The 16,082-nt window shown below is 31.0% G+C and overlaps 1 protein-coding gene across 2 annotated transcripts in view; it reads right to left on the bottom strand.

The window, feature by feature from the left end:
- LOC129981589 (LIM/homeobox protein Lhx5-like) overlaps nt 1-16,082 on the bottom strand; it is a 251,959-nt gene that overhangs the window by 178,736 nt on the left and 57,141 nt on the right. For both annotated transcript variants that reach the window (XM_056092491.1, XM_056092492.1), the window contains exon 2: nt 4,174-4,379. In XM_056092491.1, the coding sequence (XP_055948466.1) occupies nt 4,174-4,379 (206 nt within the window). The remainder of the gene's footprint in view (nt 1-4,173; nt 4,380-16,082) is intronic.

The raw sequence follows: 16,082 nt of genomic DNA, 5'->3' as shown, positions 1-16,082 counted from the left end.
AGCCACCTTTCCGTGCCGGATATCCATGCCGGGAAAAAACGCACCTGCTTTAGAACACCAACCCCCGGCTTCACAAACGTCTTTCCCTCATGAAATCTTGATCCGAAATCCCTTCGTAGATCGCGTGCTCCCTCCCCTCTCCTCAGACGCTCGCCGCCCCTTCTGAATTATTTACGCCCCTGAGCCGCAATTGTTTTGTCGTGGGGCGCGTTGCTATGGAATCGTGGTTACCCAGCTGGGGGGGGGGCAGTGTGTCCCCCCTGTGACCCGCACGTGGCCTTTCCCAGACCCCCACGCGACTCTTAATTACCCCGACACCCCGGGTATTAATCAATGGATCGTGTGAACTGCCCCTGCGATCACGCGAATGGGTCGCTTCGAACCTGTCGGCGGGGTTAGAGGGAATTCTGGGACAAAATTGGTCAAAAGTTGTTGAGAAAAGCGGAGTCTAATTCATTCATTAAAGCCATCTCGGTGCAGTCATTAGCAGCCTAACGGCTTCATTGAATAATGTGGAGGCAGGAAGTCACGATTGCCTCTCGTGTGGTTTTGGGGTAAAAAAAGTATATATATCAAGGTTATAAATCAACCCTGAAGAATCAATTGCACAGATGACTACCATGCTTGTATAACACTAATGAAATATTAATTTAAATATTTGTTAAATTAGGGTTCATTAGGAAAAAGACATTTTTTTTAAAACGAATGAATATTTGATCTCCCTGAAAATCCTTTCAACCATTTCTTTGAATAGTTAATTAATTGATGAATTTTCTTAATTCAAAAATTTTCTTCAAATAATATAAAGCTTTATAATAATAATATAAAGCTTTTCAGTGAAAAATTCAAAAACTTTATATAAGACTCTTTTTAAAGGGCAGTATAAATTATCTGATAATTCAAAGGCTATATTAATAAAATTTTAAGAATTTATAATTAACAAAAATGATTTCATCAATAAACTGAAAATAGGTGGAAGAAAAAGGAGAAAATCATGTATATATTTTTATAATTATTTGGATATTAAATGTTTTTAAAAATTAAAGAATGTTGTCATCGTCCCCCGCCCCATCTTATCTAAAATGCGTTACCTGACATGCAGTTTATAACTTGAATTAAAAGTACAATTTGATCTTGTTTACAGCTGCAATTTTCAGATGCCTGACTGCCAATTTGGAATTATTCATATTTGCTACAAATGGCCAAATAACTGAGAAACGTGAATGATATTTAACGTGTCACCACGAAATGCCATGCAAGAAAAATGAAAGCATTTAATATTCTACAAAAATAATTCTGACTTTTAGTGGAATCGGAACTGAAATCAATGATCTTCTATAACCCCCTCCAATTCTAATTAAGATTTGGAACAAACGGCCATTCTCTAATGAATAATGAGTAGGAATTCAGTGATCTAAGCATAACATCGAAAATGGAATTAATTTCGGATGAAGTTTTCATAAGAATAAATCTGCCATTTTGTCATGCATGAACTAGAAAAGAGTTTTGTATGCTTATCAGAATATTATTTCCATTCAGCCAGTATTAGTTTTAAAATGTCAGTAGAAACAACCATCTTCAAGAATATGTAACTTTTTGGTCTAAAATGAATTGAGCACTTTTCATGTGGTTTTACTTGCCGAACAGCCCAATATGATTATTCAGTTCCAGTAATTTATAGATTTCTTTAGTGTAAGATTTGCATTAAAGCAAGATAGTTTTCAAAAATTTATGTAAAACAAATTAAATTCCAAATTTTTTCTCTAATTATTTTGAGTTCTAATTATTTTTCCTCTAATTATTTAAGTGAATCATCAATTATCTGTTAGGTGCTATAACAATGATACAGCGTAGTAAAAGATAATTTCAAAAATCGCTATACATCGTTATTCAGTTCCTCGTTACCTAATGCATTAACTTAATTTATTCAATAACGTAAATAGCCATTCTAGAAACGCACAAACATTATAAGTGTTGAATAAAAATACACCAATATTGAATTGTGGAAATAAGAAATATTTAATAGCACATTATATTATATTAGCCCGTTTGCATAAATAATGCTTTTATATTAAATTGGACATTTGTAGTTCTCGAATAATTTCATTATTATCAAATTCTTAAAATATAACAAGACCAAATCCTCATTACTGCATATAGAAGTACGGACAGAAGACATTATAAAACCCAATATTAAGACGGACACTTCAAAACAAAGAGCCAAACAACAAAAAAAAAAAACAATACTATGAAGAGAAATAATAAGGAATGGTTAAGAAAATACTGCAGGGGTTTGGGTATAAAAAGATGCATCGAACGATTTTGAGGGACCCTAATGAGCCAGCAATGGCAACCGAGCCCTCCAGAGTCATTTAAATCGACTTCAGGTTGAGTGTACCCGAATCTCCGCCCCTCCCTTCAGAAAATCCAACACTCCTGGATTGGGAAACAGGTTGCGACTGAAAAATACAATTATATACGCTAGAGAACAATGCTGGGTTAGCCGAGGGTAAGTATTCAGGGCAGGCAAGGCTATTAAGCCTAATGGACAGTGAGTGCATTTGGTTCCGGAGGGTCATCTCAGTTCATAGAGGAGAATATCACTCGCTTGCACAAACTGCGGACACAAAGAAAACAGATTCTCGGAAAAAGAAGAATCCTACAAAAGCAAGCAAACAGAAACTAGAATTCATGCGGATTAGTAGATCAAGCGATTTCGGAAAAAAGAAAGAAGTGTAAATCAAACTCGTTTGGGAAAATGAATTGTCCATCTGTGTCACTTTGATGGATATGGGTGCAATTTTCCATTCATTTTAAATAATTCAATGCTGTTTTATTTCTTTCTTCGAATATCGTGCAGGATGCCTTTTCCTCAACTAATCAAAAATATTTGTCCAGTTTGAAAAAGGATAATGAACACCAAAAATTAAGAAACAGCTTAATAGAAAGCAAATGTGAATTAGTATTAAGCTTGATACCTAAGAGATAAATCAATAGTTTTTGTTTTTAATAAAAGTAAGTTAAATCCGATTTAATCTAAAAAAAAAGGAAAGGTGAAAACGATACCTGGATTTAATTAGAGATTTATTCCATTATCTACTATATCGCTTGAAGTTTACAAGGAAATTTATCATGTAGAAATATCATGATTTACAGGGAATAAAAGGCACAAAATGATAGTAAATTCTTTTTTTTAATAAATAATTTCTGATATTGGGTCTATATAAAAATTTAATTAATTTTTATTCTAAGAGTAAGATTTATTTAAGAGAAAAGTCTGATTAAAAATTTACTATGATCAAACATTCGTTGCTTCTGGCAGGTGAGGGAATGCCGAAAACGGAATTACATGATTAGAATCAATATCAGAGAAAGATCTTTTTTTTTTTTTTTTTTTTTTTTTTTTTGAAAATCGGAATTTACTAATTTTCCATTTTCTAAAAATTCCTGTCAACATAAATAGTTTTATTTTTATTTGAAAATGAATAAAAGCAAATCAACATTTGAAAAACCCTTTTCTTCTACTAATTTCATTAATAATGACAAACTTCTTTAAACGAATCACCACTAGTATCCAATATGAACTAGAAAAAGGCTCATTTTATTTATGAAAAAATATATAATGTTTTGATAATTTGAACATAATTTAAATATTTGTTGAATTGCTTACTTCAGATTAAAGTGGTCCAAAAGATAGGAACAAAGTTTAATGCTCATTTTCGGTCAAAAATGTTTAAGACTCATTAATTTGGTTGAAGAAATTCCTTGACGGCTTCTGGATATAATCTTCAATTTTATTATTTTCAAGTTGCTATACATGACATACATGACATGGAGAATTTTCTTGTGTAGAAGTCGAATATTTTCGATAACTTTTGAGATTCGGATTACATATGTCAAAATTGGAAGAAATATTTAATGGTATCCCTGGACATTCTTTTAATAAGAGCAGAGAACCTCTGACAATGAAGGAAATGATTTAATTAGCAAAATTACCTAAAATTATTTCACGTAATTCTGGTATTTATTAATGTAGGAAAAGCATGATTTAAAATATCAGAAGCTGAAATTCATTCAGTTTACATTCTTTTTTATTAATCATATATATATTTTTAAAGATTTTATTCTTGGTCTATTTTGGGATATAAACGTTGAAAAAGAAATATTACTTACTTTGACTATTCCTGCTACTGAGATAATCATCTTTGCAGATGAACCTGTTCTCATCTAGGACATAGAGTTCTTCTCCTGTGGACAGTTGCTTTCTGCACACTAGGCAGGTGAAGCATTTCAGGTGGAACACTTTGTTCCGCGCCCTTCGTACCAAGTCTGTGGGGGAGATGCCCTGCGAGCAACCAGAACATTTTGTGCCGAAACGCCTAAAAAAGGAGAGGAAAAAAAAAGTTATTTTTCAGGATTGAATCAAAGAAGACAAATTTAAATGTAGAAATTAAATGCATTTAATATTTTTATTTTTTTTAAACTTTTGTGCTAATTCCATTTTTTATTAAACAGATATGGATATCACTTATCCAAACAAAGCACTAAATTATATTATTTTATTTACTTTTTGCAAAAGGAATAGTATTTATTTAAGTTAAAAAAGTAGTGATTACTTTAAATACCAAGCGTTCTTTTGAAATTAAAACAACAATCAACTTATTGGTGGTAGAAATAAATAGTCCAATTTAGTAATTTTCGTTTAAACCTGTTTTAAAGCAACATGAGCATTATTTCAGAACGAACAACGTAATTTAATCGCGATCACTGAACAGCAATCAGACAACACTTAAGCTGGTGCCACTTCTCCAAATCTCCGCACCATACCAGGGAGAAGATATTTAATCTTGATGCATTTAAACATGCACCAGATTAGTTTCCAGGGGGTTCTTCGATCGATGAGCACCTCAGCTCGAAGCCAAGAACCTTACAAAAAAACAATAGCAATAAAAAAAAAAAAACCATGAGAAAATGAAAAAGTTAAGATGTTTTCTAAAACGAAGAATTTTATGAAAAGAAATAAATTATATATATATATATATATATATATATATATATATATAACTCAAATTCAAATTTTTAAACGCTTTTTTTAGAAGAATTCGTGTGTATTTACCCATGTTTCCAATTTTCTTTTTCCAGATTCGTCCTTTCAAGTTTAGAATGTGAAAACTAAGATTATAATGCATGCAAGTAATAAAATAATGGGAAAAAAAATACCAATATTAGATTACAAATACCAAAGCACTTCCAAATTTGATGATGAATGCATACCTTTCTAAACCAAAGAACAATATTAATAGAACGCATTTATCAAAAGCAGCGAGTCTCTTTTAATAAGGGGAAATTTTCAGGATCTAACTCTGGTAAAGCACGCCTCTCTTCGAGAGATGTGACTAAGGGTTGGTTGTGTCTTGGATTCAACCCTCGACCTTCTTGAAAGTGGTCACGCGAAAGAGACGTCTCATGAATAAATTTACGCTAATGAAGAAACTTCTCTAACAAGCTGTTAAAATGATACAAAGAAACGCAGATGGAATCTACAAATCCATCTATGGATTTGCACCAAGGAACCTGTAGAGTCGAAAAATCACGATTTGCAGCAACAAATTAATCAGGTGAATAGAAATATAGCGAGCATTTATAGCTTTAGTTTTTGATTTTATATCATTTTCATGTGATATTGCGCTACTGCAGTTTTAATAGCTTACACATTTTCACAGGGGCTTTATATTTGCAACATAAATATTATAGTCTGTGTATTTTCTGTAGACGGTTCAAGGTCACATTTTCTACCTCGTTACTGGTTGTCTGCCTCGCAACGCTGAGGCAATTAACAGCGCCACTCTTTTTTTTTTTTCTTTTTTTTTTTTGACACAGCTTTTAAGGTATTTCGAAGGTAAGGCATTCCCGAAACGTACTGGCGTGGGAAAAAAACAAGCTTTGTCGAAACCAGGGTAAAGGAGAAGGAGAAAGAGTGAAGACTAGGAAAAACGAGTGTCTTTGAAACGCCTACAGAAATTACACAAACTATAATGCAATCGAAGCTCCATAATCATTTTTTTAAAGTTTCTAACAAGAATTGTGTTGCGCATTTTGTCTTTTATTTCTTCCACAGTAAAGTTCAAATATCTGACTTTTTCTTTTTCTACTAAAGCAAAAAAAAAAAAAAAAAAAGTCCAGCCTATTTTTATTCAAATAAAAAAAATTATGCGCAGCCAAGAATAAAAAGATACACTCACTATACTCCAGAAATAGAGAATTATGCCTTAAAATGCTGCATTCCTATAATTTCTTCAAATATTTAAATAAATTATTGTTAGTTATAGTTATAACAATTTATTAGTGACAGTTATAAATGATATCTTCTAACATTTTGATATTATATATATATATCAGGTTATATTAATTTATTTCATGAATTATTGAAAAGTAAATCAAAACGCCGTAAAAAGCAAATAAAAAGTAAATAAAAACGCCGTCGTTAAGTTAATTAAAAGAAAATTGAACTTTAGTAGTTTTTATGAATAATAATTGGTTCAGAAGCGTATGTAAACTATTTGCATTTTTTAATAACTATTTCATATTCCGTAATGGTAAGTAAAATTGTGGTTTTGTATATATATATATATATATATATATATATATTTCTTGAGGAATCAATGGGATATATAATCCTATAGGAAATCAACATATCTTAAAACGATATTCTTCTAATTTGTTAACTTTGATGCAGATTTTGAATTTCGCAAAATATGTTATTTAAAATTTAAAGGATTTAAAATCTACGCAATCTTTTTTTTTTCCTTTCATTTTCTTTTAAATTAATATAATACAAAGATGAATGAAAAACGAATTTTGATTAAATAAAATAGCAATATGTGCTTTTTTTTTTTTTTTTTTGCGCATTAAATAATAACGTTCTGAATAGGTGAGTTCGATTATTGGCGATTTTCACAATGCATATCAAATGAAAACTAAACAAAGATACAAGAAATGGAAGAAAGATTTAAGGTTTCAAATCTAAAATTTTGATCTAAAATACAGCGAAACTTTAGTTCTTCAACCTTTATAAAGATTACTGATTTACAGAGCTTAGGCAACTGTAAGGGTCCTGTATTGGTCAGTTTATTTAGTTCACATTATGAATTAATAAATATGATTTGTTAAATTAACGGATTTTTTCAAAATAATAAAAATTCATTTAGAAACAAATTTTGTTATTTTCAATCATGGTCAACACCAGATTATACTACACTTTTCAAATTCCTATATTACACCAACAGTATGCCAGGTCCTCTAATCAGGATGAGTGGGTGAATTAGATCTAAGGCGCAATCAAGTTTAGAATTAAAGTTCAATCAATTAAAAGTTATCATAATTCAATCTGTATATTGTGATGTCAGTTTTCTAATAAGTATGTTGAGGAAAGAAAGGTTCCTTCGAAACCCAAAAAAACAGTATCCTGTATGACTGCTGAAATCGGAATAAGTTTTGCATTTTTTGACTTGAATTCCTGCAAGAAAGAAGATGCCGGAAATCTCATCTTTCATTCTAAATATACATTGGCTTAAAAGAAACATGGAAAAGAAAAAGAATCCATCACGCCGACCCGCAGGCCTCTGAATCCGAAAGCAATCTTTTCACATGCTGAAATAAATCATGCAACAGTTAAAAGAATTATTAAAAGAAAGAAGAATTGAATATAAAATTTATTTCTTAAAGTGGTCATTCTCTACTTCAGAAAACAGAAATTGAAAAAAAAAAAAGTATCGGTCCGCGAAGGGGTTAAATTTATGCTCCCATTAAAGGCAGACCTTCACGCATGCAAATGATTCCGATCGTGGGTGTTGTCAGCAGCAGAAGGGTCGTTGATTTGACCCCTGACACCGCATCAATGTCGCGCCCACAGAAAAGGCCTCATGAATATGCAGGCAGCGATCACCTGCAGCCGAAGACGAGCGACAGGTCCGGAGATGGACGAACAGAACGGATACCTACGATGACCCCGCCTACTTAGAACTGTTTCTTTCCTTTTTTGTTTTTCCTTCTCAAGCGAAAGAGTGAGCTGAATGTATAATAGAAAGGAAAAGTTTTTAAATAAATTCTTGTGGAACTACGAACTCCCATGCCGAGAGGTATCGATGAAAGATTTTTTTTTATTTATTAAATAAAAAATAAACAAATGAAAAGCGATGACCTTAAGCTTTGATTTACCTGATATTCCCTCTTTTGCAGTTCTATTGCTCGTCTGGAGCTTTACGCAAATCCGCAGATGGATAAGCACATAGCAATTCCGGGAACACAAATTCTGGCAATGGCATTTTGGTAATTCTTTAATATTTAAAATTATAATAAAAAACAGCTACTTTAAGGGATTTTAACAATATTTAACAATCTGTATTACTTTTTCATTAATACTCATAATCATTTATTGCCTTTAACTAGTTTTTTATTATGAATTTTATGGATTTCGAGTAAAAAAGATTATGGATGGTTTTCTCTTCAATTCCGTCAACAACAAAATTTAAATTTTTCAAGCAATGGAATGATACTTAAACAAATAATAATAGACACATTTCATGATCATATTTAATTTTTTCAATTAAATTTCGGTGGTTTTTTGAAAATTTCAATCTTGAAATTATGTACACTCTTTTTTTTAGTTAAAAGATATATATTGAATTTCTTTAAAATTAACCAGTTTACGGATTTGGAAGATAAAATATTCATTTTCATTAATCATCACAATATTATGGCATCGAATTTTGAAAAACCTTAGGCTTACAGTTATTCTTCTCATTATTATTTAGTATAAAATTTTTGATACAAAAAGGGAAGTTAAATACTGTGAGAGTACAACTAGATGATCGAATCTTAATTTTTAATCAAAAAAAAAATAAATAAATAAGAAAAAAACGTTCGAAACAATATTTAATAATAAATTTAAATACCAGCCATGTCAATTTAGTTATCAAATATGGCTTTTTTTCCCAGCATGATTTTACTTCACTTGGAAAAACATTAGTGACTTTTATATTTAACTGATATTTATTCAATATATATATATATATTTCATAATTATATTTAGGAAGAATAATTATTAATATTATGAGATTTAGACATAATATAAGCATGTTATGGCTTCAGTATTTCATTTGATTGTTTTGATATTTTTCTAAAACGTTTCTTTTCGCATTCTGTAATATATTAAAAGCAATTATTGAATAGTACATGTTATCATGGTATAGCATTAATAAATAAAATAATGAAGGTATAAACCAACATAAATTATGAAAAGAAAATTAACAAGATATAAAAATATCTCAACTATTCTCTGCTGTAAAAGCAGCCTTTGCACAAACATCGAAATGAATAATAATGAACTTATTTATTTTTTATCAAGACATGCATTCGGATAGGAAGTTGCTGACTTTCAAAACATGCTTTGCTTCAGCGCTCACATTTGCATTATTCGAAAACATTTCGCAGCATATTAAATTTCTGAAACTCAGCGTTCCCCTAATGCGATAACCCAACGACTGGCATGAAAAGGGCTTATAATAACAATTACTTTGGCGCCAACAAGAAGAAATTAAATTTTAATATTGATTTCATCGTGAATTTGACATCTGCATAACTTAGTAACAATTGCACACCTTAACACATTTTATCGCTTTTTCATGGCTTGCGATTCTTAAAACAAAGATACGCAAATGAATAAATATATGAATGGGTGGCCGCACAATTTTTTTGTTCTTTTGGTGTCTGTCTCCCCCTAAAAGACGAGAAAGAAGAAGTTTCTCCTCGCAGAAGCTTTAGGATATGAATAAAATTTAGATTATCGTACCCTTCTATCGCACCCCTGTTTTTTACGAGCATTATAAAATTCGAAGCCCACGGAAGGGGAAAAATATAGAAGCAAAAGATTCGCATAAAACTGAGCCTCGCCGTCATTATGTCGTAACCGAGCTACGACCCATAAACCAAGAACCTCACTGCATGACAGGCATAAAGTTGAAAACAACACGCAGGAAAGGCACAAAGAGTAAAAAAGAAAGTAAAGAAAAAAAGCAACCTAAAAGCCAGCCTTAGTAACACTGCGAGACGCGTGTGTTTATATAAATATACGCCTGTAAGTGCGTATGTATTATCTGGAGCTCATATGAAAAGAGGAACTGTTGTCAAAAATCGGCTGGCTCAACCAATTGTTTCTGCCCGCCTTCATCTTAAAACGGGAGCCTCCCATTTTTACTCCTTCCCTGTATCGTTACCATGGAAACAGGTATCTTGTGAGCCATTCCCCGACTCCTTATATCCCCATCTTCCTTCAGCTGATTAACGAAGGCCCGACATCAGTTCTCTCAGAAACAAAAGAGGCACCCTGCAAGATGCACGGTGGTGCCGTTTTTTCCTTGCCCTCCCCCTGCCTACGCACTTCTTTCATTTTGTTTTCAATTTTTATTCTAGATTTTGCTTCTGCTGCTCTTGTTATCGTTTCGAGTCACAGTGTTTTCCGACTTTCTTTTTAGAAAGAGAACAGATTTTATTTATGTTTATTCTCTTGCCGAAACAAATTTTTATCTGCTTGTGTTTCTTCCTAAGTCTATCATTCTCATTTAGAGAACTAACAAAGGTTTTTAAGGAGGGTGCTCGTCTTCATAATATTTAAAAAAAATCCCCAATATTAGTCGAAGAATATGGATTGAAGGGAAAAAAAATGATGAATATTTCGGTTAACAATATGTAGCATCAAAGACAGATTTTGGTAATCCTTTATACCTTCTATTCCTAACAATTTCAAAATTAAAAGTTAAAACCTTTGACAAAGAAACAAAATGAGTTAAGTGAAATATTCAATGGAAAAATAAAAATTAAATTAATAATAAAAACTTGAAATTATTTAAAATATTTCATGAGGTTATAATTTTAAAAAGTCATACTTCGGCTTTTAAATAATATTATCTTGATTTATAATCTTATATCTTGGTACTATAGATATTGTACTGTCCTATGATCCTTGAGACTCGTGAGTCGCTTTTTTTGTTGTTCTGCATTCTTACTATTTTCAGTGACGGTTAAAACCTAATATAACTGATTAATATCTGCATTCTTTAGCTCCGAATCAAACCTCCCTTAAACATAATTTTCAAGCTTCTGCTATTTGGAACATTTAACTGTAATCTTTCAAAACTTAAATTCCTTTTTATTTCAATGATTAAGCACATATGTATTGATTTAATGTGTAATAAAATTTTGTAAATCTTTTCCTCAATTCTGAATTGAGATAAAGTTAAGTACAAAATATACTATTCAAGATAATTCTTCAGTCTTTGGATATAAATTGAGTTTTTTTAAAAACTGCTTATCCGATTTTCTTATGCTTTCGCCGATGCAGAACCAAAAACAATAAAATCACTCATTCATCTTCATATGTTAGATATTTCTGCTCTCATAACGTCTTCCAAGTCAAACAAACTTAAAACTCTTCCTCGCCACTGACTGAGCCTTATCCTCTCGGGTCTTCAGCGGTTAAAAATGGAGTGCAAAATTACGCATTCACACGCTAACGAACATTCCTGCCCTCTCCAATCCATCTGTCCTCCAAGTGGCGTGGTTTACTTTCACTTCAGGTGGCATCAGGTCGTTAGCGTAGCCTGGTGTTTTATTGCGGATGTCGTGCCGAGGGGACGTTTCGCGTGATCCCCGTGTGGTGGTCGTGTCAGACGGACACACTCGAGTCGCGTGTGCCCGAAACAAATGAAAACAACGTAGCGACCGCTTGGCACGTAAAATGGCCCCCAACAAAGAAATTCTGGACAGCGATGAATAATCGCCAGTCGCCGCGGCGTGTATTTTTATGGGCAGGCGAAGTGACGGCTTGGAGGAAGTGGGATATTGTGGTCGGAGTCCTGGTGTCAGGCGTATGCTAATTAATGATAGGAAAAATTGTGTTTATGGCTTGCTCTCTTCCTTTTGGCTTTGCCTTCTCTCCACTTTGTCGATGGTTCCTTGAATTCAAACGTTGCTCAGGTACTGCAGAGGATGTCAAACTACTTCCAGTTGCTCTTCAAATATACATACAATATGCTATGAAGCACTGATCGATGAAAAACTGATATCTAATTTAGCTAAATTCATTTGTTTAGAAAATTCCAATGAAATAATCACAAATACTTTATTAGATAAATTATTAGTATTTCTTTTATTTATAATGTTGAAGAATCAAGCGAATAAATGCTCTAGAATTCAAAGATTTTTAAAACCTCAAAGTCTGAGAAATGATCTGTCATGGAAATCAGAACGCTTTATAAGGTTTACAATAGTTTATTCTTGTACGGTTTGTGAAGCTCTGATGCATTACATGAGAGCCACATTGATTCCTGGGGTTGGTAAGATCTAACAATTTAAGACCACTTCAAGAACAATGATAAAGAATTGTGGAAATTAGAGACCTATAAATAATGTTGCTCTGTTTGCAAAGCCAACAAAAGTTGAAAGTATTAGTTTCAAACTAATTTATTGCCAATCTCTCAAGTGACAAAATATTTTTAAATATATCAGAAGTTTTTTTTTTTTTTTTTTTTTTTTTGTCAAGAACCTAAGGGGGAAGGAACCCTACACTGAAATTTATTCTAGATTATTTTGGTAAATTTCTTCTGAACCAATCTTAAGTTGGCTTTTCTAGTATATATACTTTTTTTAACCCTTTGCCCACAGAATTTAGCATCAGTCTTTACGAAATTCCTAATCTTAACTTACATGATTATTTACAATGTATCACCATTAGTCAAGCAATGTCCCTCCCCCCCAAAAGAAATTAACAATATACGAATGCGTATCATCTTTATCAATATAAGAGATCGAAATGATATTCTGTCCCTCCTACTGTGCTATTAGGAAAAGGTTAAATATTGGAAAAACTTGAATTGAAGATGCAATTACAGTCCAAATAAGAAATGAAAAATTATTTTTAAAATTTACAGACTATAAAACGTGCAGCAAGATGATATTTATAATTAATAGTTATTCTCATCACAAGAAAGGGAAAGAAATAATCATGTATGAATTTTTTGTTTGGGACTTTTAATTAAAAAAAAAAAAAAATCCCACACTCCGTTTCATGAAAATGTAGCTTTAAGTTACATAACAGACCTTCATGCTTTAAGTTACATAATAGACTTTCATTACAAGAATAACATCAAGATTGATTTTGAAAATTCAGATCGGTTTGAGGATTATTTTCCATTGTTTTGAAAAATGGCAGTTTTTGTATTCAATATAATCAATTTAAAACTATCAATATGTTGAATAGAAATGGCACAAGGTGACTTTTATTTAAAAGAACTCAAAATAAAAATTCTGGAATTACTACATATAGTTATTCATCTACTAAAAATTTAGTAAAAAATATTGTTTCAATATTATTATTTACGTTTTCCTTCTATTGAATTGAATGATTAAATCACTAAAACTCAACGTAAGAAATAAAGAAAAATGTTATATTTTTTTAACATTCTTTGTTTGATGCGATTGAAGCCTTAAGTTAAGATTTTAATTTTTAAAAAAGATTTGCAATCGATGAAACTTTTTAGTTAAGCAGATAGATATGATGATAAACTAGTGCCAATGAACCGAATCTATGCCAGCCGTTTGAGTTTTTTTTTAGATGAAGTGAAAAGAAAAGATACAGAACAGGAAAGGTACATGATACTTGAGGAAGTCCGAATATATCTGTCGTATTTATCCTGGCATTATACAACAAGAAACTTTCATTTTTAATTTCTGAAAAAGTGATTGAAATATAAGATTTTAGAGTTGTTCGAATTGCGTCACATTGGATTAAAGAAAAATCTATGTAAGAATTTATCATAATAACTGCATTTCATAAGAAAATCATAATGCAACTTGAAAAGTAAATACATTTTAATATATATTTTTTAATATATTTGAAAAATCACAGATTCTATTTGGGCGGAAATGAAAACAGAATTAACATTCATTAGTATTTGCTGCTAGTCGATTAAAAAAAGTTATATAAAATCGGCGGCTATTAAATTTCATTTAAATCACAGTGCGAATAAATCCTATCATTCAAAAGCTCATACAGCAAATAATTTACATTGTTATGCGCTTATTCTTGTATAACAAAATAGATTGCATTGCCTATATTTAACTTATATTTTTATTGTTTTAACCCAATACAATTTTGCAGATTTCCAGTAAAAAAGACTGAATCATTGAAGAAAACTTTGAGGACTAGAAGTTAATGGTTTTAGAAGCATACAAGCTTGGAAAAAATCGCTGTCATTTAACACTAGAGTATTTAATTTAATTTTACAACAAATTTAAATTCCTCCGAAAAAAGTAATTAGGATGGTTTCAAAACAATAATCTTCTTGAGATTTGTTTCTGCAAAATAAAATAAAAATTGCATCACGCTTACCACATAAATTGCTTAAATAATCACATCAATATAATATTCAAGTGAAATAAAAGTAGATCCTTTTAGTTTTTCTTTCAAACATGAGCAACATTTCTAAAAAAAATCTCTCAATGGGCAGAGATTAACACCTGATGGATTCTGTGAAAAATATGTTTAAGAATTCTTAAGCATTTTTTAATTTAAAGCCGAAGAGAGAACGATTTAAAACTCTAGGTTCAAATACGGAAAACTGTATCATGAAAATGTTTTAGAATTAAATTATCTATCTTTATGTTATTTTTAAATGTAACTATTTATTATAATAGCGATAACAAGTTCTCAAAAAAAAATATTTTATACTATTGCAATTAGGGATTGCAATATCTGACCAAAATTTCAATACCGGTATTGGAAATTTTAGAAAAAGAAAGAAAACACAGGTTTCCTTTGTTTTATTTGCCAGATTTATTAGAGAGTGTAAATATCACAAAAAATAATTTGTAACTTATAAATTATAACAGTATATAAAGAATCACAAAAATGTAAAGGAATATCTTATTTATTAAAATCGCAAAGAAAGTGTAAATATCACTATTCAGTCTTGGTACTATTACAAATTCTTGAAATGTGATCTTAAAAAACATAATGCATCAATTGTACTGTCCTTAAACCTGAAAAGTAATTTTGTGTAAAAATTACCAGCTGTCGAAAACGCTCTTTCGGCATCTACGCTAGTTGATGGTACTGTTAGCAATGCGTGATACAGTACTTTTTCCATGTATTTACTTTTAAATCCCTCACCTTCAAATAAATCGATTCCTCGTCGGATGGTTTTGGATATAGCTGATTTCTGTATTGTATATTGGTTTGTTGAAATTTTTTTTTATTTATCGCTAATTCTAATTTTTGTTCAAGAGAATTCCTTTTCATTATCGACATTTGTGTCATCCTAATCTTCGATAACATAACCGAATTCTTCTGAATGTGGATAGGTTTGAAGGTAAAAAATTTTAAGAAAATTTACTCTAAACTTAATCAGATTTGAATTGACTATTTTCTTTTCTTCTTTTTCATTTTCATTTTTAAAATCATTATAATTATGTAAATACCATAAGACATTTTCTATTTCGGTATGCCTTTCTTCTGTGCGATTTTTCAATGTAATATATAATTCTTCAGATAGTCATGTGTGCTTTACTTTCAGTGACTGCAAAATGAAATTTATTGTTGCATTAGCTGTTAATAAATTAGAATCTCTCCGACATAATGCCTCAAATGTCAGTTTTATTGGAAGTAGAGCTGATATAGTTCTGGATATTAAGTCGAATTCACTCTCTGAAAAATTAATTTACAGGTTTAAGTCGATTATTGCTTTTTGAATTGAATTTCTCAGTTTCAAAAATCGTTCCATCATTAGGAGTAAACTGTTCCAATGTATTTTATAATCTAATATTAATGTATATTCTGTTTTATTTTCAGTTAGTATATATTTTAGTAATATATCATTTTTTGTAGGGAAACGTTTAAATATCTTAACAATCTTTCGAACTTTATAAATTATAGGAAGTAATTCTTGATGAGTTAATATTTCATCCTCATTAGCGATTTCTTCTTCAACAATTGCATTGTCATTATCTTCATTGTCAATATCACTCTC

This window comes from Argiope bruennichi, chromosome 8, assembly GCF_947563725.1.
Source record: "Argiope bruennichi chromosome 8, qqArgBrue1.1, whole genome shotgun sequence".
Lineage (NCBI taxonomy): Eukaryota > Metazoa > Arthropoda > Arachnida > Araneae > Araneidae > Argiope > Argiope bruennichi.
The sequence above is the reverse complement of the archived record's forward strand: the minus strand, read 5'-3'. Positions and strand labels throughout refer to the sequence as shown.